This window comes from Amphibalanus amphitrite, unplaced genomic scaffold, assembly GCF_019059575.1.
Source record: "Amphibalanus amphitrite isolate SeventyFive unplaced genomic scaffold, NRLGWU_Aamphi_draft 000587F_arrow, whole genome shotgun sequence".
Classification (NCBI taxonomy): Eukaryota; Metazoa; Arthropoda; class Thecostraca; order Balanomorpha; family Balanidae; genus Amphibalanus; species Amphibalanus amphitrite.
In genome coordinates, this window is record NW_024882081.1 from 143172 (window position 1) to 169149 (window position 25978).

Consider the following 25978-nt stretch of genomic DNA (forward strand, 5'->3'; position numbering starts at 1 on the left):
CCTGTGACGCTGTAGGTGATGGTGGCGTTCTCGTCTATGTCCGTAGCCAGGATCGGCTGGTTGATGATGGACGTCTTCGGCATGTTCTCTGTGACGTTGAAGGTCCGGTCAGCCATGTCTTGAAACTGGGGACTGTTGTCATTCACGTCCAGGATTTTGACCGTGAGATCACCTGAGGGCGGGCGGCAGCGGCGTCAAACTAATCACTGTCGGTGCACCTTACGGGGGAGAGAGGGAAGGCGGCAGCGAAATGTCGTCATGGGATGAAGAAGCATCTCTGACCTCGGGTTTTTTTGGGCGCCCGGACTACGTTGGTCATCGGCGCATCTCTGACCTAACGGGATTACTTCTCAGTTGGTGACGTCGGAGTCTGGATCTGAGTCTCTGTTTTCCATGGAAAACAAATATCAAACGCGCCATCATGAGCTTGTCCAACTAGATTGGGTATGATGTTCCAAAGGAGCGCGGTGTTTTTACTGCACTGGGTCCGTTTTCGGCCGGGTTTTGCCAGCTGGTGTGCCGGGTTTTGCCAGCTGGTGTGCCGTGTTGCGCCACTCGGCTGGTGTGCCGTGCTGCGCCACTCAGCTGGTGTGCCGTGTTGCGCCACTCGCCTGCGGCCTGGTCTGTGCCGGACTCCGTGGCGGTGTCGGTGACCACGACCCGCAGGGTGATGGTGTCCATCTGCTCCCGGTCCGGCGCCCCGGCCGGCGACACCCGCAGAGTGGCGGCTTTACCGCTGCTGTCCGCCGAGAGCTGAAACAGGCTGCGCCGCCACCGCACAGCGGGGCGTCAGTCACACTACAGCAGAGACAGCGCAGAACAGCACAGCACAGCACAGCGCTGACGTCACATTACATCAGCGACAGCACAGCAGCACAACACAGAACAGCACAGAACAGCGCAGCGCAGCACAGCACAGCGGGGTGTCACACTACACAGTGACAGCACAACACAACACAGCGCAGAGCAGCGCAGCGCAGCACAAAACAGCGCAGCGCAGCACAGCACAGCACAGCACCGACGTCAGAACACCGCATTTACGTCACACCATAGTACTGACATCGCACTGTAATGCTGATGTTACATCATATCAGTGATGTCAAATTACAGCACTGATGTGACATTCCTGGGCTACATAACAACAATGATTTCACATTGAAACACTGATGTCACATCACTACACTGACACCACGTAATAACGCCATTCTATCATCGGGTGACCAGTTAAGGCATTTGTAGTTGTTATATAACATGACGATGATGTCAATGCCGTTATATCTCACTTTGTTCCCTGAGTAATTGCAATATCCTCAGTGCCGTTACAACTCACCCTATGTAGTGGCTAGTGCCGTTACAACTCACCCTGTGCAGTGGCTAGTGCCGTTACAACTCACCCTGTGCAGTGGCTAGTGCCGTTACAACTCACCCTGTGCAGTGGCTAGTGCCGTTACAACTCACCCTGTGCAGTGGCTAGTGCCGTTACAACTCACCCTGTGCAGTGGCTAGTGCCGTTACAACTCACCCTGTGCAGTGGCTAGTGCCGTTACAACTCACTGTGTAGTTGTAGCACCGTCAGTGTCGTTATAACTCACTCTGTGTAGTCGTACTCGGTGCGGTCCACCTGGACATTGTCTTTGTAGGCCTTAGTGGCGTCCCAGTCGATGGAGAACTCCAGTTTCGCCATGCTGTCGGCGTCGTCGGCGGTGATGTGAGCCGGCACCTCGGCTCCTTTCGTCTCCTCCAGAACCTCTGCCGAGCCGCCGCCTACCTGGAGCAGCGGACACACCGCCCGATAATGCCGGCTGATCGCAGACTAACACAGAACACGGCGTGTACACAGCAGGAAGGCGCACCCGGATATATCGGCCGGCCGGCTGATCGCAGACTAACACAAATCAAGGCGTGTACACAACAGGAAGGGGCACCCGGATCGGCCGGCCGGCTGATCGCAGACTAACACAGAACACGGCGTGTACACAGCAGGAAGCGCACCCAGCGACTTACGTCCAGCGCAGTCTGCACCCAGCGACTTACGTCCAGCGCAGTCTGCACCCAGCGACTTACGTCCAGCGCAGTCTGCACCCAGCGACTTACGTCCAGCGTGGGCGGCGAGTCGTCCACGTCCAGCACCGCTACGACCAGTGTGACTGTGCCCGTGTTTCCGGTCCCGGTATCGTCGGCCGCCGTGATGGTGTAATTCAGCACCCTGTCCCCTGGAACGGGGGGCGGGGCGGGGTGTATGTGTCAGCACCCTGTCCCCTGGAACGGGGGGCGGGGCGGGGTGTATGTGTCACCACCCTGTCCCCTGGAACGGGGGGCGGGGCGGGGTGTATGTGTCAGCACCCTGTCCCCTGGAGCGGGGGGCGGGGCGGGGTGTATGTGTCAGCACCCTGTCCCCTGGAGCGGGGGGCGGGGGCGGGGCGGGGTGGATGTGTCAGCACCCTGTCCCCTGGAACGGGGGGCGGGGCGGGGCGGGGTGTATGTGTCACCACCCTGTCCCCTGGAGGGGGGGGCGGGGTGTATGTGTCAGCACCCTGTCCCCTGGAACGGGGGGCGGGGCGGGGTGTATGTGTCAGCACCCTGTCCCCTGGAACGGGGGGCGGGGCGGGGCGGGGTGGATGTGTCACCACCCTGTCCCCTGGAGGGGGGGGGGGCAGGGCGGGGTGTATGTGTCAGCACCCTGTCCCCTGGAGGGGGCCGGGGGTGCAGGCAGCTCGCGGCGGTGGGCGAGTACATACATGCCATTGGTGTCGACAGAACAGTGCCGCAGAACTCCCCCCATAACGTATAGCCCACGGCTAGGGGAGAGTGGGGCACATTCGTGCAAAAAATGGATAAACCCATATATCTGTTCTTTGGTTAGTGCAATGGCAGAATTGTTGATTGTAGTATGGAAAGGAACTATTGCAGATAGTTTTCCTCTTTAAAAGTTATCCTATAAAATTATTGTTTCCATTAGAAAAAATGACTTTTATTAACTCTGAACATTTGCACGAAACTGCCCCACCTATGGGGCACATTCGCTCAAGAGATGGGGCACTTCCGTTCACCCGGCAAAATTCGAGAAATTACCGGGCATTACCAGAAATTTACCAAAGGAAATTGGCAGGGGGTCATTTCACTTGATTCCTTTCGACAAGAATGCATTGCACAACAAATGTAGAAAGAATGGGCTGGCCAACAAGAATGTGCCAACTGCCGGCCTCCGTGACCTCGCCAAGTTCGCGTGAATTGCTCGTCACGACGTCGCAAGTAGTCGAGACTGAGTCAGGCGAGCGTCATTAGAGAAACCTACTACAGATAAAGTCATAAATCGCAAAAACTAAAAAAAAATATGCACGAATGTGCCCCCAGGCAGTGCGTACACGAACCTGCCCCACAACGTTATTAGTAATATATTTCAAAATTTCTTTTTGAAAAAATGACACTTTTTCAACAAACAAGTTTGCAGCAGTTCCGTGAATAGAGTGGGCTTCTTCACCCCCAATTTTGAAAAGCTGAACCACATTTCCGAGTCAGGGTCACGAAAATGGATGATATGAGAAAAATTTGGAAAGTTCACGAATATTACAAATTTGCGTTTTTATCAAGCATGACAGCAGGTACAGTGTTGTCTTCTACGGTGAACGAAGGGCGGCAATGATAGACATATTTCCATAATTTACCTTGAGCTCGTGCAGTCACTCGTGTTCCCATAAACTGCCGAAAACGAATGTGCCCCATGCACGAATGTGCCCCACTCTCCCCTATATCATGGGAAACTCACCGTAAATGCATGTGCGGGCAAATCCCTTGGTATGGAAGTACATACCTACCTACTTTACAGCCCGTCGTCCACGTCTCTCTGTCATCAACGGCGTATCTCGCACCAATGATATGAAATTAAAAAAACAGTGCCACTGCAGCAGATTGACGAGCTTATTCGTCCCAGTGTTTCGGTACCAGTGGTCCCAGTGGTCCCAGGCCCAGCTGTCCCTCCCGGTCCGTACCGTCGCTGTCCCAGCTGTCCCTCCCGGTCCGTACCGTCTCTGTCCCTCCCGGTCCGTACTGTCTCTGTCCCAGTTGTCCCTCCCGGTCCGTACCGTCTCTGTCCCAGCTGTCCCTCCCGGTCCGTACTGTCTCTGCCCCAGCTGTTCCTCCCGGTCCGTATCGTCTCTGTTCCTCCCGGTTCGTACCGTCTCTGTCCCTCCCGGTCCGTACCGTCTCTGTCCCTCCCGGTCCGTACCGTCTCTGTCCCAGCTGTCCCTCCCGGAACGTACTGTCTCTGTCGAAATCGTACGGGGCGTCCCGGCTGACGGAGACGAGGCCCGTCTTCGGGTCGATACGCAGCGTGTTCTGCTTCCCTCCGGAGATCGAGTACCTGGCGAACACAAACAGAGCACATACAGAGCACAAACAGAGCACATACAGAGCACGGAAAGAACACGGACGGGACACGGATAGAACACGGACAGAACACGGATAGAACAGACCTATGTTATGTTGTGGCGTGCTGCAGTAGTGGATTACTACCCTAGAGACGGGGGCATAAGGTGGCACGGACACCTTAAATCAGTAGTGGAACACTAGAGACGGGGGCGTAAGGTGGCATGGGCACCTTAAATCAGTAGTGGAACACAAGAGACGGGGGCGTAAGGTGGCACGGACACCTTAACCCTCGCCGGCCGAGGGGGGGGGGGCGGGTGCCGCCCCCCCCATAGGGTTTTTTCGCGATAGCTCCGAACACGCTGGCAATAGAGAGCTGAAACTTGGCATACCTGACCTTTGATCCAAGCCGGATCTTTTGACACCAACCGCATTTTTGGGTCAGGTCAGGTCACTGACCTATGACGTCATAAGTGAACCTCTGCACGGTCTTCAGATGTCGCAAATTCGCAACGCCCTCACTGCCAGAGGAGATGTCACAGGGAAATGAAACTTGCAGGATCTAGTATCCATTATGAGTCCCACAACTTGCATATCTCGGATTTTTCCTAAAGGTCATATGAGGTCAGGTCATTTTCGTGACCTCACCATTATAAGTCAATGGGGAAAAATTCAAACTGCTATTCTGGCGCCGGGAACGACCTCCAACTATCTCAAGCACACAGAATCGTGATTTGATGCACTCCTTGCAAGGTTAGATGCGTCACTTTTGCAATGTTGACCTTGCGTGACGTCATTTATGACGTCATCAAGGTCATATTAGTTTTTCGTCAATAACTCTTGATCAAATTGAGCTAGCGAGTCGGGAAAGCCACCAATGGACTCAGGAAGACCTGCCGAATCGAATGATATGCGACATGACCTCTTTCGACCAACTTCGTGACCTGGGGGTGCTGACCTGACCTTGACCTGAGGTCAACACCCCAAGTTGACCTGACCCGGACAAAAAGTATATCATTCGACGCGCCTGAGCGAGACGAACACGATGCTGCCAAAATCGGCGCACTGCGGCCGTTTTTTGCGAAGTTATTCACCAAAAACTGAACCGTACCTTGGGGCACTTGACCTGACCTCAGAGGTCACCGGTTGACCTAGGACCTTAAAATCGGGTACCAATCTCTGCGTCTCGTAACGACGCACACGCTCGTTTTTTCCGCGACGCGCTAGCTCCACCAGGGGCGAAACGGCGAGGGGGGGTCGTACCCGCCCCCCCCCCCCTCGGCCGGCGCGTATGTAGAAAACCAATAGGTCCGGCGAGGGTTAAATCAGTAGTGGAACACTAGAGACGGGGGCGTAAGGTGGCACGGACACCTTAAATCAGTAGTGGAACACAAGAGACGGGGGCGTAAGGTGGCACGGACACCATAAACCAGTAGTGGAACACAAGAGACGGGGGCGTAAGGTGGCACGGACACCATAAACCAGTAGTGGAACACAAGAGACGGGGGCGTAAGGTGGCACGGACACCTTAACCCTCGCCGGACCTATTGGTTTTCTACATACGCGCCGGCCGAGGGGGGGGGGGCGGGTACGACCCCCCCCCCCCTCGCCGTTTCGCCCCTGGTGGAGCTAGCGCGTCGCGGAAAAAAAAACGAGCGTGTGCGCCGTTACGAGACGCAGAGATTGGTACCCGATTTTAAGGTCCTAGGTCAACCGGTGACCTCTGAGGTCAGGTCAAGTGCCCCAAGGTACGGTTCAGTTTTTGGTGAATAACTTCGCAAAAAACGGCCGCAGAGCGCCGATTTTGGCAGCATCGTGTTCGCCTTGCTCAGGCGCGTCGAATGATATACTTTTTGTCCGGGTCAGGTCAACTTGGGGTGTTGACCTCAGGTCAAGGTCAGGTCAGCACCCCCAGGTCACGAAGTTGGTCGAAAGAGGTCATGTCGCATATCATTCGATTCGGCAGGCCTTCCTGAGTCCATTGGTGGCTTTCCCGATTCGCTAGCTCTTTTTGATCAAGAGTTATTGACGAAAAACTAATATCATCATAAATGACGTCACGCAAGGTCAACATTGCAAAACTGACGCATCTAACCTTGCAAGGAGTGCACCAAATCACGATTCTGTGTGCTTGAGATAGTTGGAGATCGTTCCCGGCGCCAGAATAGCAGTTTTCATTTTTCCCCATTGACTTATAATGGTGAAATGACCTGACCTCATATGACTTTTGGGAAAAATCCGAGATATATAAGTTGTGGGACTCATAATGGATACTAGATCCTGCAAGTTTCATTTCCCTGTGACATCTCCTCTGGCAGTGAGGGCGTTGCGAAGCTACGACATCTGAAGACCGTGCAGAGGGTCACTTATGACGTCATAGGTCAGTGACCTGACCTGACCAAAAAATGCGGTTGATGTCAAAAGATCCGGCTTGGATCAAGGGTCAGATATGCCAAGTTTCAGCTCTCTATCGTCAGCGTGTTCGGAGCTATCGCGAAAAAAACCTATGGGGGGGCGGCACCCGCCCCCCCCCCTCGGCCGGCGAGGGTTAAACCAGTAGTGGAACACTAGAGACGGGGGCGTAAGGTGGCATGGACACCTTAAATCAGTAGTGGAACACTAGAGACGGGGGCATAAGGTGGCATGGACACCTTAAAGGGACCATCCCACCTTAACATTAGTTTTGAGTTGAGATAGCCAAGTTTGCGGCCAGGCTCAGAAACCACCATTTATCCTGGTCGCAACCCCTGCAGCTTTATGGTGTTCAAGAAATTTCTTCCCTTTACTTGCAGGGTGGGACCAGCTTAGTCCCTATCTCTTAACCATTAGCGGTTTGTTGATGACGTCAGCAGTCATTTCAACGCCCGCCATTCCTTGAACCCGAGTTTTGCTGACCTTGAGCTCCCTTTTTTATCAACGTGAAATCCGCGTCGTCGGCGCTGAGAAAGCCTATTGCTTTTCATTTTAATTTGAATATTAGAAGATACCCACCACTGGAACTTGGACTGATATTATACCAAGGCCGAAGATGATCAAGCTGCCTGCTATGTCTGGAGCTTGGTGTTCAACTTCAACATGGAATGAAAAACAAAATATCAAAGCAAACTGGATATGGTACTGCAAGTTTAAGTCCAAAGAAATTTGAAGAGCTGACAATTGACATTAATTCTTTTCCCGCAAGGTTTCCATAGGAGATCACACCATGAAGAAATATTTTTGATGTTAACAGTTGAAAGGGGATTGATCTTCCAGTTTTGACGAAAGACGCTGCTGACTGTCTTTGGAAAAGGATGTCGGCATGAGGTGCAATTGTGCTTGTGAAGTGGTTATAACTGGTCTTTTCACAGTGTTAAATTAAATGTGCCATTGCAGCCAAGTGTGTTATCATGTAAGGTAAAATCAAAACTACAATGTTGGTTTTACGAGCATTGAGAAGGCTGGTAGGTAACACCTGCCTGTGCTCGTAAATCATGCTGCCAAAGTATTCTAAATTAATTTTATCATACACTTTTGTTGTCCAGAATGGTTGCACTATTGTTTGGTATCATATTATTCCATGTACATATGGTAGTGTTAAGTCCGACCAACATGTTACCAGATTTGAAGCTGTTACGTTACCTAAGTACCTACCTGTTTTTTTACTGGCGTGGTGAATGTCACCTGGATTTTGTTTTGAGGTGCAGACCTAGTAACTCTGACTACATGGGTTTGAAGCTATTATCTATTCTGTTTTTACTGGCCTGGTGAATGGCGACTGATGTTGTCCGTGGATGGCACTGAAACAAATTTTGAGTGTCAACTGCCATGTACAGTGTTTTAATACAATGCTGAGGGCTGAAAGTTGTCTTGTTTAGAGTGGTGAAAGTTCAGGATATGCCAGCCACCATGGTGGGTCAGAGTTAATGTGTTGCAGTCAGTTCGGCTTCGGCAAGCACACGGATGGGCATACGCATCAAGACCTGCTCTGCCATACTTTCAGCCAATTTTACCTAGGCAAGTCTTTTCTTTTTTTCTGCCAAAAGCTATGACATTGTGAATTTCAGTGCTGTGGCCTGTGTGTAGCTTTCAGGAAAGCAATTCTAAATAAAGCTCTGATAAAGTGCATGAAATCAGCAATGCAGCCCTCTATTACATTTTCTACAACATCTTACTTGTTCCTTGCATGGAGAGAAAAATGCAATGTTATGAATTCGTTTATTCACATAATTTGACAAGCATGCAGTTACCTGCTACTATCACTGCACAAAACAGAGCAGAAAACATCAGTTGATCAAACACAAGACACAACAGAAGTTTACAACATAGGCCTGCCGAACCTGCTTCCTCCCACCACAGTTGATGCCATTTCCTAGCCTGGCTTGATGTGAGCACTGAATAGCTGCTTTGTCTAATTACAGCTCACTACCATTCAACTTAAACTACTCTCTTTAAAGTAAGAGTGAGAGCGTTCAGTGTTCATAGCAGCTCGACAGACGACAGACAACAAACATCTTGACAAACCAACCAGTATTTGATTTGGCTAATGATTTATGTGCCTGTTGTATCATGGCCAAACTACTTTAACAGCAATAATCCCTGTTTCATCTTGATCTTGCTTTTAATTCCATTTGAACTCAGATCTTGAAACAATCATCTGAAGTGATATCAGATACTGGCTTCTGTTTCTCTTGAAAGCAAGTTAAAACAACAATGATAAACTAAGGCAGGAGATGTGAGTTGTGGCAGTAGATTTTTGATTCAACATATGTCAACCTTATATTGCTTGAGACCTCTGTGACAGACAAACAAATATTTATAGTTTTTTGATAGTTTGGATTCTTGGCTTGATTTAGCAGATCAGCTGTGAACCTTGACTTTGAAATCACATAAATGTCATGGTACCCGAACGAATCCTCGCATGACATTTCTTCGTCCGCATTTCTTCGTCTACAAATCTTCGTCGGTGCATTCATTTGTCCACCAATGCTTACTCTTGCATATATTTGCGTTGAAGAAGAAATGCGAGCCGATTTTCATATACCCTGATGCGAGACAAAGTAATGCGATACGAATAAATGCCCTGACGAAGATTTGCAGACGAAGAATTGCGATACGAAAAAATGCCATAAGAAGAATTGTCCTGGAATCCTTTGTTGGCCATCATATATTGACCTGATAAGATAAACGCATCATTCGCGCAATATTTGTCGCACTTTGATACCAAATTATTGCTTCCAAATGCCGACGTAAAGAAAACCTTTATGTGACGTCATAGAAACAGCGGAGCTCCCAAAAAGTAAACAAAAATAAAAGTCTTATATCTCGAAAACGGTTGAATATTTTCCGGTAAAATTTGGTAGATGTTCATTTTCGCTCTTTGTGATTCACGCTACATCACTTTTATGCCAATTCATTTACTTTTTTGAAGGTGGGAGGGTCCCTTTAAATCAGTAGTGGAACACTAGAGACGGGGGCGTAAGGTGGCACGGACACCATAAACCAGTAGTGGAACACAAGAGACGGGGGCGTAAGGTGGCACGGAAACCATAAACCACACGTCACCTGCTGGCACCATTTAACCCTCGCCCTGGCAGGGGGGTTGATGCAACCCCCCTAAGGTTTTTCGAGGATAGCGTAAAAACGGCGACGCGCAGCGCCGCCAAATTTGGCACAGCCTATGGGGCAACCTTTTTACATGTTACCTAAAAATTTCAAGTCTGGGTGACCTCGGTCAGGTCACTAGGTCAAAAAACCGGTACAGGTTTATGGTCAAATTTCAATTTTCTTTTTGCACCTGTTTAACTCACAGTTTTGGACTGATTTCCTTCAAACTTTCAGGATGTGCTAAGTTCACCGAGTTGTATAACATATAGTTCGTGTTTTTTGAGGTCACTGACCTGAGGTCAGTTAGAGGTCATTACGTCGTAATGTTAAGCCTATGGGAAAATACTAAATTCGGAAAATACTGGAGATATCGACTTTGTTCCATCACTTTTGTGCTTTGAAACCATAGTAATTAACAACAGGTCACTTGGTGCTTCTTTGTTTGGTGTACTTATCCATGGGTCAGGTCAAATGAGGTCAACTGAGGTCAAACGACGTTTTTGCCAATAACTTGGCACATAATGACGCTAGAGCTTACAAAATGGTGTCATTGTGTTCCTGGTGATTAGCCGAATCGAATGATATGCGATATGATGCAATTTGGTTAACTTGAACTTAATTAATTAATTAAAGTTTACTTAAAAATTAAGAAAAACTTGAAGTACACTTAAGCAAGCAAAAGGTATATCATCCGACGCGCCTTGACGTGCTGAGTTCACTGGTGCTTTTCTTTTTTCTCTATCTTAATTAGATCAAAAGTTATAAGCGAAAAACTTTTGACCTGTTTTTAGCGAAATTTTTACATTTATACCCCCCAAACCCCCCGAAATATTGACCTAAAGCAACCAAATTTGCACAGGGGCGAGAAATCCAGGGGGCTCACCTACCTACCAAATTTGGTGTTTCTAGGTGCCATAGGAGTCAATCGCGAGTGGGGTGGCATCACCCCCCCCCCCCTGCCAGGCCGTGTTATGAAAAATGCCCTGCCATGGCGAGGGTTAATCTGCGCCTACACCTGAGGGAGGCGTGCCGAAAAAACGGAGTGTGCATTGAAAATGCCTTACCTGATGCCGTCGGATCCAAAGTCAGCCGAGTCCTCATCGGTAGCGGCAACAGTTACAACAGTATCGCCCTCAGCGGAGCTCTCGTTGACGTTTGCTTTATACTCCGACGCTGAAAACCGATCAGAAACATTCACGCACATGATAGGCGTTCATGCACGTGGTAACAGACCAATAGCCTTTAAGTTAACCTCAACTGCTAAGCGCTATTCTGCCTGGCCTTGGTATAGGTGACTGTGTGTGTTTGCAAAGACTGTGTTTGTTTGTGTGTGTTTACACAATGAAATTGATCGATGTGTCACAACATCAGCCTACCCCGTTCCATTTAGGTTCTCATTTCATTTACTTTTTTTACACTTAATATTAACCCTCGCATGTGTGCGGCGTTTGCCAGCTTCTAATGTGTAGGGGGGGGGGGTCGGTGGGACCCCCCTTGCCGTTTGGCCCCTGATCGAGCTAGAGCTTCGCGGAAAAAACGAGCGTGTTACCCGTCACGAGAGGAAGCCGATGATACCCAATTTTAAGGTCCTAGGTCATTGGTTGACCTTCTAGGTCAGGTCAATGACCCAAAGTCGGGAAAATCGGGACCTATTAGAAAGTCGTAAAGTGTGGCTGCTAAGGGGGTTTTCGGGGTGCTGATCACGAATATCGTGTTAGTTTTGATCACAGATGATGTCTTTAAGCATTTAGACCAGGTCGGGTCAGGTCACGTCAGGTCAACCAGTAGGGGTTGTGACGGGTATTCGTAGTACGTGTCAACCGCCTCTGACAGCTTCGTAACATGTTACGAAGGCACCAAAACTACTTCGTAAATGTTCAATTGGTTGCTAAATTCGAACTCAGCTCCAAAAACTAGCCTAGAAACATGTAAAACTCGAAAAAGTGAACCGAGGTCACCCGAGGTCACCAAAGGTCAATGACCTGACCTGACCTTCAGGTGACCTTGACACCCATTCTAATGCATGGGAGCAACATCAAATCACATGTTTGAACGTTTGAAACCACGAAAAGCTTGCAAACGCGCGGCTAATGCGAGCCGACATACGCGGAATCGCAATTCCGGCCAAACATGGTCTCGGAAAAGAGGTCACAGGTCAAAGGTCATTTGGGTCAGGGTCATTAAATTTTCAGGGTAGGTGTAAAATTGAACAATGAGAGGGTACTGAAAGTTTCGTCGCGATCGGCCGCTTTTTACGCGAGTTATTTGCGAAAAACCATGGGGGGGTCCATCCGACCCCCCCTACACATGCGAGGGTTAACCCGCGCCCCGCTGGGCTATTCAGCCATACGCGCCCTGCTGGGGGGGGGGGCAGATTCTGCCCCCCCTGTCTAACTTCCGAACCGATGGTCGTAGAAAGACGGGGAAAACGGCAATCGAAAGCTCTCAACAAGGCGGATCTACAGAGCCCAAATTTTTTTGCTTAAGTAGGTCAGAGGTCAGGTCAAGGTCAGGTCAAGGGTACAAAATGCAAGTTTCTACAGTATCGGCCTTGCACCGTAGTTGCCGAAGAATGGACTGAGACTGATTGCCCAAAACGTGTTCTTAGACTACCAAGACAATATTCGTTGCACACAATGTCATTCAAAGGTCAAGGTCAAGGTCAGGTCAGGTCAGGTCAGGTCACCAAAAACAAAATATAGAAAAGGGCATGTGCGACACATGTTTTATGGGTCATTTTACTCATGGAATTCAATAGGCACACTCAATAAGTGACATGGACCACCTCTGGATGAATTTCAGGTCGAGGTCAGGTCAAGGTCAGGTCAAGTGAGGTCAAATTTTGAAGTTGGTTGTTAAGGCCTAAAAAGGTGTCTATCCGATGCAGTTTTTCACGGCGAATCGAATGGTGCTATTTTTGTTTCCGTACGAGGTCTAGAACTTCCAAAAAAAAATCATTTTTCAAAAAATTTGTGTGTCGTGACGTCATAAAATTTTGAATAACTCCCACATTTTTGAACCGATTCTTCTCAAAATTGGTATGTAGGTGCACATAGACCACTTCTTTGACATATATTCCGGTTTTTTTCGATAAACTCAAAATTTTGGATTTTATAAATATTTTCCCAAAAAAGTCAGTTTTTTGGAAAAATTTTGGCCAAAATCCAAAATTTTCAAAAAACCGAGATAGCCATTTGATAGACAAAGTAGAATCACGTATAACCTTTTTTGTTACGTCTTGATTCCTTTAAAAATGAAGAAGTTAGCGGCGTTTGAAATTTTGCCGTTTTTGAGGCGAAAATGGCGAACATGACGTCACTAAAACGTCAATTTCTCAAAAATTTTCCGACGGATTTCGCTCAAATTTTCAGGGAACGTGTCAAATTGATGTATGATAAGGTACTGAAAGTTTGACGTCGCTGGCGTAACGCGTTTAGAAGTCATTGGCGAAAAACGGGAGGGGGGCAGATTCTGCCCCCCCCCCCCAGCGGGGCGCGGGTTAAAACATAAATTTAAATCACATGGATAATTGTAGGGCATTATGCAAATCAAAAGCAGTCTCCAATGTCTAGTAGAATAATGACGCATTGGCACCTGCCTTTAGAACGATAAACAGACGTGTCAACCATTTGGAAGACAATGTGTGTGACGGTTGCGGAGATCTTCAGTAATCGCGGGACACTGGCGTTCATCCTGTCTGATGAAACTAGCCGTTTTCACGACGGGCTATCCGGCGAGTGCACCTTTTTTTGACCAAATCTGCACCCAATCTCTTTTACAGCAAATATCTTTATTTTATGAAGTTATTTCAGTGTTTTAATCGATGATTCTCTCTGATAATTAGACAAAGCATGCATATAAGCAATTAGTGTAACCCTAGCTGATAGCTACTAAGAGACGAAACACTGAACCTAATTTGACCAAATCTGCACCTAATCTGCACCAGATGTGCACCAAATGTGTACCAGACGATGGCCGTCGAGAAAACGGCTAATAAGTCTGCGGCTGCAGTTCGGCAAGTGTCGCTACAGGAGCCGGCTGGTGGCGGGTGCGGACTGGTGGAGTTTTAGTGGAGTTTTAGTGGGTTAGTGGAGGATTACCTGGGAACTGAGGGCTGTTGTCGTTCACGTCCGTCAGGTGGACGGTGACGGTGGCCGAGGAGTATTAGTGGAGTTTTAGTGGGTTAGTGGAGGATTACCTGCGAACTGAGGGCTGTTGTCGTTCACGTCCGTCAGGTGGACGGTGACGGTGGCCGAGGCTGTCGGTGAGCTCGGGTCGCTCCCCGTGGCAACCACCTGAGAGAGAGACAGAGACGCAGCATCCAGCAACCTTACAGACATTCAGTGACGGAGGTGGTTAGAGACACGACATCCAACAACCTTACAGACATTCACCTTGACGGAGGTGGTTAGAGACGCGACATTCAACAATCTTACAGACATTCACAGTGACGGAGGTGGTTAGAGACACCACATCCAACAACCTAATAGACATTTACCTTGACGGAGGTGGTTAGAGACACGACATCCAACAACCTTACAGACATTCACCTTGACGGAGGTGGTTAGAGACACGACATCCAACAACCTTACATTCACCTTGACGGAGGTGGTTAGAGACACAGCATCCAGCAACCTTACAGACATTCAGTGGCGGAGGTGGTTAGAGACACGACATCCAACAACCTTACAGACATTCAGTGGCGGAGGTGGTTAGAGACGCGACATCCAACAACCTTACATACATTAACCTTGACGGGGTGGTTAGAGACACTGAACATCCAACAACCTTACAGACATCAACCGAGATGGAGACTGTTAGAGACACAACATCCAACATTCAACAACCTTACAGACATTCACATTGACTGTGGCGGTGGTGACACAACATCTAATGACCTTACATACATTCACAGTGAATGTGACGGAGGCGGTTAAGCCTGAAACAGACTTTTTCCGCAGTCAGGAAAGCGGATGCGAGAGCCTATTCAAATACATGGAAGCACGCTCGCATCAATCGCACGCACCTCCCGCATGGGATTGATGCGGGAAGAATTATAATGTATTTGAATAGGCTCTCGCATGCGACTTTCTGACTCTTTCTGGATGCGGAAAGAGTCTGTTTCAACCTTTAGAGTCTAGAGACACAACATCCCACAACCATACAGGCATTCACAGTGACTAAGGCGGGGTGTGATCGCTTTACGTGACCTAGTGCCCTGACCTTGAGCGACCTGAATCTCCAATTTTAACCCGCGCGGGGCTGGTGTCTCCAGCCGAACGCGCGGGGCTGGGGGGGGGTTAAAATTTACCCCCCTGTTATCTCCCGAACTAATGGTCCGATTTGGAAAATTCAATCGCCAATCGAAAGATCTTATCACGAAAAACTAAAAACATGTACTTAATTTAAAGTTTGAGGTCAAGGTCAAGGTCAGGTCAAGGGTACAAATGGCAAGTTTCTACAGTATCGGCCTTGCACCGTAGTTGCCGAAGAATGGAGTCATGGACTGAGACTGATTGCCCAAAACGTGCTCTTAGGCTACCAAGACAATATTCCTTGCATACAATATCATTCAGAGGTCAAGGTCAAGGTCAAGGTCAGGTCAGGTCAGGTCATGTCACCAAAAACAAAATATAGAAAAGAGCATGTGCGACACATGTTTTATGGGCCATTTTATTCATAGAATTCAATAGGCACACTCAATAGGTGATATGGACCACATCTGGATGAATTTCAGGTCGAGGTCAGGTCAAGGTCAGGTCAAGTGAGGTCAAATTTTGAAGTTGGTTGTTAAGGCTTAAAAAGGTGTCTATCTGATGCAGTTTTTCACGGCAAATCGAATGGTACTATTTTGGTTTCCGTACGAGGTCTAGAACTTCCAAAAAAAAACTTTTTTTTAATTGTTTGTCGTGACGTCATAAACTGTTGAATAACTTCCACAATTTTGAACCGATTCTTCTAAAAATTGATATGTAGGTGCACATATACCACTTCTCTGACATATATTCCGTTTTTTTCGATACACGTAAAATTTTGGATTTTATAATTAATTTCCCAAAAACGTCAGTTTTTTTAAGAAAAAAAATTGGGCTAAAATCCAAAATTTACAAAAAAAAACGAGATAGCTATTTGATAGACAAATTAGAATCACGTATATCCTTTTTGTTACGTCTTGATTCCTTTAAAAAATGAAGATGTTAGCGGCGTTTGAAACTTTGCCGTTTTTTTAGGCGAAAATGGCGAACATGACGTCACTAAAACGCCATTTTCTAAAAAAACAAATCCGACGGATTTCGCTCAAATTTTCAGGAAACGTGTCAAATTGAAGCATGATAAGGTACTGAAAGTTTGATGTCGCTAGCGTAACGCGTTTAGAAGTTATTGGCGAGAAACGGGAGGGGGATGGGCAGATTCTGCTCCCTCCACCCCCCTTCGGGGCGCGGGTCAATCGTCTAGACGCTTAAATCAGTTACACGACATACGATAAGTTTCTCTCTTTGCACGTGAAGCAACTGTAAACCCTGTCTACGGTGCGGGACAAGAGCTGTTTATGGCCCCGTACCGTCAGGGTGATGGTCCGGTGGTCCTCCTTTTCGTAGTCCATGTAGTCCTTGTCGACCACAGCGATGGTGGTCTGCAGCTGCCCGGAGCCGGAGGACTGCTGCAGCTGGAACACGTCCTTCTGAGCTCCCTCCAGAGACAGTGTGATGTAGTTGTTCTGAAACGTCTGCGGCAGGGCGGAGCGCCGGCGTCAGACAGACGCCAACAACAACAGAACAACAGCAGCAACAACAACAACAACTGGAACGTCTGCGGCAGCGCGGAGCGCCGGCGTCAGAAAGACACCAACAACAGAACAACAGCAGCAACAACAACAACTGGAACGTCTGCGGCAGCGCGGAGCGCCGGCGTCAGACAGACACCAACAACAACAGAACAACAGCAACAACAACAACAACTGGAACGTCTGCGGCAGCGCGGAGCGCAGGCGTCAGACAGACAAACAACACTGCGGAGGACCCCTAACAACAACAAAGCACCGTGGAGTGCCTGTAACAACAACAGAAACAACCCAACACGGCGGGAGCCTGTCGACCCGCCACTAAGCCCTGATCTGCCACTGAGCCCTGATCTGCTACTGAGCCCTGATCTGCTACTGAGCCCTGATCTGCTACTGAGCCCGGTCTGCTACTGAGCCCTGATCTGCTACTGAGCCCTGATCTGCTACTGAGCCCTGATCTGCTACTGAGCCCTGATCTGCTACTGAGCCCTGATCTGCTACTGAGCCCGGTCTGCTACTGAGCCCTGATCTGCTACTGAGCCCTGATCTGCTACTGAGCCCTGATCTGCTACTGAGCCCGATCTGTCACTCACCGCGTCCTTATCAGTCACATTGATGGTGAGGTCCAGATTTCCCGTTTTGTTCTCTGCGAAGTCGGCCTGCATGGAGGTATTCTCAAACTTTGGTCCGTTGTCCTCCAGGTCATTGACCGTGATCAGGGCGGTGCCGTTCACACAGGTGATGTTGCTGCAGGCCTGGTCCGGGTCATCTGCCGTATCACGGGGTGATACACAGTCACACAGGGCTGGTCCGGGTCAACTGTGGTAGCACGGGGTGATACACAGTCACACAGACCTGGTCCGGGTCACCTGGTGTAGCACGGGGTGATACACAGTCACACAGGGCTGGTCCAGGTCACCTGGGGTAGCACATACACAGTCACACAGGCCTGGTCCGGGTCACCTGCGGTATCACGGGGTGATACACAGTCACACAGACCTGGTCCGGGTCACCTGCGGTAGCACGGGGTGATACACAGTCACACAGGGCTGGTCCGGGTCACCTGCGGTATCACGGGGTGATACACAGTCACACAGGGCTGGTCCGGGTCAACTAGGGTAGCACGGGGTGATACACAGTCACACAGGGCTGGTCCGAGTCACCTGCCGTATCACGGGATGATACACAGTCACACAGGGCTGGTCCGGGTCACCTGCGGTAGCACGGGGTGATACAGAGTCACACAGGGCTGGTCCGGGTCACCTGGTGTAGCACGGGGTGATATACAGTCACACAGGGCTGGTCCGGGTCACCTGGTGTAGCACGGGGTGATACACAGTCACACAGGGCTGGTCCGGATCACCTGCGGTAGCACGGGGTGATATACAGTCACACAGGGCTGGTCCGGGTCACCTGCGGTAGCAAAGGGTGATACACAGTCACACAGGGCTGGTCCGGGTCACCTGGTGTAGCACGGGGTGATACACAGTCACACAGGGCTGGTCCGGGTCAACTGGGGTAGCACGGAGTGATACACAGTCACACAGGCCTGGTCCGGGTCAACTGGGGTAGCACGGGGTGATACACAGTCACACAGGCCTGGTCCGGGTCACCTGCGGTAGCACGGGGTGATACACAGTCACACAGGGCTGGTCCGGGTCACCTGTGGTAGCACGGGGTGATACACAGTCACACAGGGCTGGTCCGGGTCACCTGCCGTAGCACGGGGTGATACACAGTCACACAGGGCTGGTCCGGGTCACCTGCAGTAGCACGGGGTGATACACAGTCACACAGGCCTGGTCCGGGTCACCTGGGGTAGCACGGGGTGATACACAGTCACACAGGGCTGGTCCGGGTCACCTGGGGTAGCACGGGGTGATACACAGTCACACAGGGCTGGTCCGGGTCACCTGCGGTAGCACCGGTGATACACAGTCACACAGGCCTGGCCCGGGTCACCTGGGGTAGCACGGGGTGATACACAGTCACACAGGGCTGGTCCGGGTCACCTGGTGTAGCACGGGGTGATACACAGTCACACAGGGCTGGTCCGGGTCAATTGGGGTAGCACGGAGTGATACACAGTCACACAGGCCTGGTCCGTGTCACTTGTGGTAGCACGGGGTGATACACAGTCACACAGGCCTGGTCCGGGTCACCTGGGGTAGCACGGGGTGATACACAGTCACACAGAGCTGGTCCGGGTCACCTGGGGTAGCACAGGGTGATACACAGTCACACAGGGCTCGTCCGGGTCACCTGCGGTAGCACCGGTGATACACAGTCACACAGGCCTGGTCCGGGTCACCTGGGGTAGCACGGGGTGATACACTGTCACACAGGGCTGGTCCGGGTCACCTGGTGTAGCACGGGGTGATACACAGTCACACAGGGCTGGTCCGGGTCAATTGGGGTAGCACGGAGTGATACACAGTCACACAGGCCTGGTCCGTGTCACTTGTGGTAGCACGGGGTGATACACAGTCACACAGGCCCGGTTCGGGTCACCTGCGGTAGCACGGGGTGATTCACAGTCACACAGGGCTGGTCCGGGTCACCTGGTGTAGCACGGGGTGATACACAGTCACACAGGGCTGGTCCGGGTCACCTGCCGTATCACGGGATGATACACAGTCACACAGGGCTGGTCCGGGTCACCTGGGGTAACACGGGGTGATACACAGTCACACAGGGCTGGTCCGGGTCACCTGCGGTAGCACGGGGTGATACACAGTCACACAGGCCTGGTCCGGGTCACCTGCGGTAGCACGGAGTGATACACAGTCACACAGGGCTGGTCCAGGTCACCTGGGGTAGCACATACACAGTCACACAGGCCTGGTCCGGGTCACCTGCGGTAGCACGGGGTGATACACAGTCACACAGGCCTGGTCCGGGTCACCTGCGGTAGCACGGGGTGATACACAGTCACACAGGGCTGCTCCGGGTCACCTGGTGTAGCACGGGGTGATACACAGTCACACAGGGCTGGTCCGGGTCACCTGCCGTATCACGGGGTGATACACAGTCACACAGGGCTGGTCCGGGTCACCTGCCGTATCACGGGATGATGCACAGTCACACAGGGCTGGTCCGGGTCACCTGGGGTAGCACGGGGTGATACACAGTCACACAGGGCTGGTCCGGGTCACCTGCGGTAGCACGGAGTGATACACAGTCACACAGGGCTGGTCCGGGTCACCTGGGGTAGCACGGGGTGATACAGTCACACAGGGCTGGTCCGGGTCACCTGCGGTAGCACGGGGTGATACACAGTCACACAGGGCTGGTCCGGGTCACCTGCGGTATCACGGGGTGATACACAGTCACACAGGCCTGGTCCGGGTCACCTGGGGTAGCACGGGGTGATACACAGTCACACAGGCCTGGTCCGGGTCACCTGGGGTAGCACGGGGTGATACACAGTCACACAGGGCTGGTCCGGGGCACCTGCGGTAGCACGGGGTGATACAGTCACACAGGGCTGGTCCGGGTCACCTGGGGTAGCACGGGGTGATACAGTCACACAGGGCTGGCCCGGGTCACCTGCCGTAGCACGGGGTGATACAGTCACACAGGGCTGGTCCGGGTCACCTGGGGTAGCACGGGGTGATACACAGTCACACAGGCCTGGTCCGGGTCACCTGCGCACTGTAGGCCGGCAGCCCGAAAAAGCGCTAGAAATTCCCCCAAACTGACTCTCCGCAATATGAACAAAATAGGTATCATTTAATCCCAAATTGATCGAAGAATACGATTTCGATGCCAGTTTTTCCCTAAGGTCAAAATTGAGGTCGTCAGTTGTCACCAAACACAAGACAATTTAGACTCTCTAGTGGCCACCACATTTACCGATTTTCATGATGATCTTTAGTGGTAATTTATTAGCTGACCAATCGTCGTTTTGAACGAAATTTCCTCACAGACTAGTTTAGGGCACTGTTGTTCACTGTGCCAACATCATTCTTACATATTGCATCGCTTTTCTGCAAGATAAGCTAGCTTTTTGCAAGCAGCTGCAAGACGTAATTAAAAATCATATCTAATTTTTTAATTAGACTTTTATAAAAATGTGATTTCGAGCAGCTAAAAATGAACATCTTATACTAGCCTCTGATTACTCATCTTTCGTTCCATATAGGTGCTTTGCTGCTTTTCCCTGCTACTTTTCGAGATATGCGCCAGTAAACCACATGATGTAGGGGCAATTGTCACCTCGCCGCTCTACTGAAGGCCCGGCGCTCTTTAAAGCGCTGGAAGTTTTGAAAAACAAACGCGTATAATCAGAATAAAATATATGTCCCTGAGCTCAGAATTGATCAACGCACACAATGCTGTGAAAAATTTTGGCCCAAACTAAACAAATTCAGTCGTTATTAACCCCCAAACACAAGTCAGTGATAATCAACAACAACTTGCTCTTTAGTCAGACTTTTTGAGAAATGTTATTTCGAGCCGCTAAAAATGACCATGCCATACAAACCACTAATCATCTTTCTGTCATGCCCTACTCGCAATTTTTGCTAATGCCTGCTACTCTTCGAGGTCACGTGACCTCACCAATAAAAGTCAATGGGGAAATAAGGAAACTGTTGTTTTTGCGCATGAAATGATCTCAAACTATCTCAAGCACACGGAATCGTAATTTCATGCACTCCTTGCAAGATCCGATGCTTTACTTTTGCATTTTTGACCTTCCGTGACGTCATTTATGACGTCACTACGGTCATAGGAGTTTCTCGTCAATAACTCATGATCAAATTGAGCCAGCGACTCGGGAAGGCCACCAATGGACTCGGGAAGACCTCCCGAATCGAATGATATGCAATACGACTTCCTTCGATTAAGTTCGTGGCCTGATGGGCTCTGAAATGACCTTGACTCGAGGTCAACACCTTAAGTTGACCTCACCCGGACAAAAAGTATACCATTCGACGCGCCTGAGCCAGGCGAACACGATGGTGCCAAAATCGCTGCTCTGCGGCCATTTTTTGCGAAATTATTTACCAAAAACTAAACCCTACCTTGGGCTTTTTGACTTCACCTCAGAGGTTACCGGTTGACCTGGGACCTTAAAATCGGGTATCAATCGTTTCATCTTGAAACGGCGCACACGCTTGTTTTTTCCGCGAGGCTCTAGCTCCATTAGGGGCGAAACGGCGAAAAGGGGTCTTACCAACCCTCCCCCTCGGCTGGCCGAGGGGGTGGAGGGAGGGGTCCGACAATAGGTCCGGCGAGGGTTAAGCAGCCCCACGTCGTTTTTAGCATGTTTGCTTGTCACTGAGATCAACAACTCAATCACAGATAATTTCTAGCACTTTTCCGGGCCCCCGGCCCAGTGTGCTGCGGTAGCACGGGGTGATACACAGTCACACGAATCGAATGCCCATTTCGAATCGATACCCATTTTATGCAAAAATATCAACTTTGAAATTTGACCTAATTTGACCTGACCTTGACCTGAACTTGACCAAAACGTGACCTAAGCTGGCCCCAAAGGCTGCCCGACCCACATAATCGCATTTGTCATGTAAAATGGACCATAAAACATGTATTACACGACACTTTCATATTGTGACCCCCCAGTGACCTGACCTCTGTGACCTGACCCGGTATCAGTGACCTGAAATAGCAAAATATGTGTTTGAAGAACATTTCCCCATCGATGATTTTCAATGAAATGCATTTTACTCGATTTTACAACGCATTTCTTGAAATTCCTGTAAACGGTGAAAATTCGACCTTTGACCTGACCTGTGACGTCATCGGTTTGACCTAGGTCAATAAAATTGGGTCACAAGGAAGTTCCCTGATAGGGCTATCCAACACCGTTTGCTGCTTGTCGCTAGGTTGCGTGGTTCTCGAGATCTTAAGGGGGGGGGGGGGGCAAATTGCCCCCCCCCCCCCCCAACAGGGCGCGTTGCTCGGCAGAGCCCAACGGGGCGCGGGTTAAACGTACTAGGCCGACGCACACGACGCCCTGAGCTGTTCCACGTGCCTCCGGTGGAAGTGGCAGGGTGGACTCTGTGAGGAGAGGCTTTTTGGTGCGAGTTCCTCAACTGCTCAACTCGCTTATGCAGGATAACCATCAGAACGACTTATTCCCAGCCGTCCCGATCTTTGAGATCGGACTCAGTTCAGTTTGCTGGTCGTCAGGGCTCTTACGTATGCTAGCTCCGTGGTAGAGAGTAGCATGTAAGGTTGAGTCGTGCTGTGTTTATTACTTAGTTACATGCATTGTCACGTGGTACGGCTGCTTTCTGTACAGTGACATTGACACTGCCGTAGACTCCCTGTCACGTGGTACGGCTGCTTTCTGTACAGTGACATTGACACTGCCGTAGACTCCCTGTCACGTGGTACGGCTGCTTTCTGTACAGTGACATTGACACTGCCGTAGACTCCCTGTCACGTGGTACGGCTGCTTTCTGTACAGTGACATTGACACTGCCGTAGACTCCCTGTCACGTGGTACGGCTGCTTTCTGTACAGTGACATTGACACTGCCGTAGACTCCCTGTCACGTGGTACGGCTGCTTTCTGTACAGTGACATTGACACTGCCGTAGACTCCCTGCATTAGCGTCGCCACGGGGGGGGGGGGGCAAGCGGGGCAGCTTGGCCCCCCCCAACCTCGGACCGGGCACCCCCTGAGATCGATGCAGATCCGATAGATTTTCGAGTCGGGAAAAAATGGGGTACCTTTCGGAGAATGTCTGTGAGGTCAGACTCGGTTGGAGCGTGCAGTTCAAACAAGAGTCAGAGTCGCAGTCGCCAAAAATCTTCAAGACTCCGACTCCAGACTCAGAAATGCCAATGCTGTGATTCATTCCATGTTCCTAGTTGGTGTTCTTTATTACATTTTATAGCTGGTTTTCATAAGTTTTGGAGCCTACTGACACATAATTTTCGTTCAAAGCGTGACACGAAATCTTCGCGGCCTTTCTCAACTCTCGCCAAATGTCTGTGACAGGCTCAACTACCGTTCAAGTGCAGCAGGGCTCATGAGCTTGCTTTTCACACAGGCTCCTAAGGAGCTCCACTGAGCCCTGAAGAAGCTTTCAGAGGGCCCAAACCGGCCTCTGAAAGTCCCACTGGTGTCCATGCTCTCTGAGGGCCCATAACAGGGATCTTTGAGGGATCGTTACAGGGATCTTTGAGGACCTTATACATTATGTAGACCTCTGAAGGGACACACGAATCTTTGAGGATGCCTTCGAAAATTTCTGAGAACCTTAATTGGCCTCGGATAGTTCAGTCGAACTTTTCAGCGACAGACTTTGGTAACCCCAAGCCGGCATCTGAGGGATCACAACTAACGTGCACCTCTGAGGGCCGCAACACATGTTTCTTATGTCCCTACGTAGGGTCTTAAGGGATTCGACACAGACCCCGACGGTTCACACTGTTATCCGAGGGCTCCAGGCTTACCCTGGGCCCAGTCTCTTAGCGCCCGCCGACTACACTGGCTTCTGTGGGTCCCACCTTGGGCTCGGAAAGCCCCAAAGCACCACATACACGTAAATATTTGGGATGACCCACGCCGATCTCAGGTGTCCTAAGCAGGCTTCTGAGAGTCCACACTGATCATGAGTGGCCTGAAATGGCTTGGTAGTCCCAAGCCTATCTCTAAGGGATCCCTTGCCGCTATGCCGTGCGTAACGTTTGGTTCCGTTAAACATTTTTTGTTCACGTTTGCAGCGCTTCCCTTCACACGAAAAACGAGAAACGTTTTGTTCACACTCGAGTGAACAAAACACTTCCTCTCACTGGAGCAAAGATGAATTATTTCCGATTCACACTTCCGAGATTCACTCTCAGTCTCCGGCGAATGCCCAACTTCGCTACAATCGGCAGCTGGGATAAGCCCTATGCATTTCACGTAAAACCTCTGCATGCATGCGTGAATGGAGGTTTTAGCAGGGTGATCGGAAATGGAGCGTTTGTCACCTTTTTCTGGGTAATGATCATGAGCGACGAGAGTCTGCACAAGGGCCCTCTGCAGTGCGTCGGCAACGGAGCCACTGTAATTCTACCGGTCGTTTTTGTCCAGAAATTTGAAAATTTCGAATTTCTCTGTAAAAAAGCTGCATGTCATAGCTAGAAGGAAAACTTTGTCACCATCGAATTCTTCGCACCATTGCGCGTCGAACGATATGTAAAACGAGTGAGTAACGACTGGGGAAAGGCAAGATTTAACACAAAAGTTGATTTTGCCCCCCCCCCCCCCAACCGAAAATCTCTGGCGACGCCTATGACTCCCTGTCACGTGGTACGGCTGCTTTCTGTAAACTGTGACATTGACACTGCCGTAGACTCCTTGTTACGTGGTGTACTTACTCTTCGGGGACTCCCTGGCCTGTAGTACCACGTTGATAAATCCGCGATCAATGAGATCTGGGTCCTCCCGGTCAAGCTTCTTCTTCAGAGTGACCTTTCCCGTGGTGGGGTCGACCATCTCCACGAACCCCTCCGGATCCTCTGGAGACGGACAACATAAACCATATGAACAAACTGGTCAGGGGCCCCAGTGGGGTGAATACGTCCACAACAGCACACAGCTACCTCGGCAAACAGTCCACGACATACCAACCCAAAATCGTGACATCACACCCTACCTACCATATTTTTGGTGGAATTTCGTCTAAGGTTTACATTGCCCGGCGATTCATGTTGTGACATTTTCAATCTCACCTATCAAATGCTTCGGGAAATATTGCCCCAGGCAACCCCATGGCGATCTTCAAAACTGGGGCATTCCACGATAGATCGTACCAGGCCCGTCACCCTCATCTCTCAAATTTTAATAAAAATCGGTCCTAGGGGTAACCATAGATCCCAAAGACGCCTGGCAAAATATCAGACCTCTCAGATCTAAACTTTTTGAGTTATATTGCATTACATTTTTTAACCCTCGCCGGACCTATTGGTTTTCTACATACGCGCCGGCCGAGGGGGTGGGGGGGGGGGGGCGGGTACGACCCCCCCCCTCGCCGTTTCGCCCCTGGTGGAGCTAGCGCGTCGCGGAAAAAACGAGCGTGTGCGCCGTTACGAGACGCAGAGATTGGTACCCGATTTTAAGGTCCTAGGTCAACCGGTGACCTCTGAGGTCAGGTCAAGTGCCCCAGGGTACGGTTCAGTTTTTGGTGAATAACTTCGCAAAAAACGGCCGCAGAGCCGCGATTTTGGCAGCATCGTGTTCGCCTCGCTCAGGCGCGTCGAATGATATACTTTTTGTTCGGGTCAG

The 25978-nt window shown here is 50.2% G+C and overlaps 2 protein-coding genes across 2 annotated transcripts in view; both read right to left on the bottom strand.

Annotated features, from left to right (window-relative positions):
• Window positions 1-177, bottom strand: part of LOC122394362 (cadherin-23-like) — a 51195-nt gene extending 51018 nt beyond the window's left edge. Inside the window, exon 1 of the mRNA XM_043391196.1 lies at window positions 1-177. Within this exon, the coding sequence (XP_043247131.1) occupies window positions 1-116 (116 nt within the window). The 5' untranslated portion in view covers window positions 117-177.
• On the bottom strand, window positions 169-25207 carry LOC122394356 (protocadherin Fat 1-like). Its single transcript, XM_043391189.1, has 10 exons — window positions 25072-25207; window positions 17323-17498; window positions 16511-16675; window positions 14147-14243; window positions 11013-11121; window positions 4260-4360; window positions 2005-2213; window positions 1593-1768; window positions 612-763; window positions 169-218 (listed from the first exon to the last, which is right to left on the bottom strand). The coding sequence occupies exons 1-10, from the start codon at window positions 25187-25189 to the stop codon at window positions 169-171; spliced, it is 1353 nt and encodes a 450-aa protein (XP_043247124.1). The 5' UTR covers window positions 25190-25207.
• Between the last annotated feature and the right edge of the window lie 771 nt (window positions 25208-25978).

Coding starts and splice junctions, on each gene's coding strand:
- LOC122394356 (XM_043391189.1), bottom strand. CDS start 25,189: ATGGTCGACCCCACCACGGGAAAGGTCACTCTGAAGAAGAAGCTTGAC. Junction 14,244..16,510: donor ACCGGACCATCACCCTGACG/GTACGGGGCCAT, acceptor TCTCTCTCTCAG/GTGGTTGCCACGGGGAGCGA. Junction 4,361..11,012: donor TTTGGATCCGACGGCATCAG/GTAAGGCATTTT, acceptor TGTGTTCGCCAG/GTACTCGATCTCCGGAGGGA.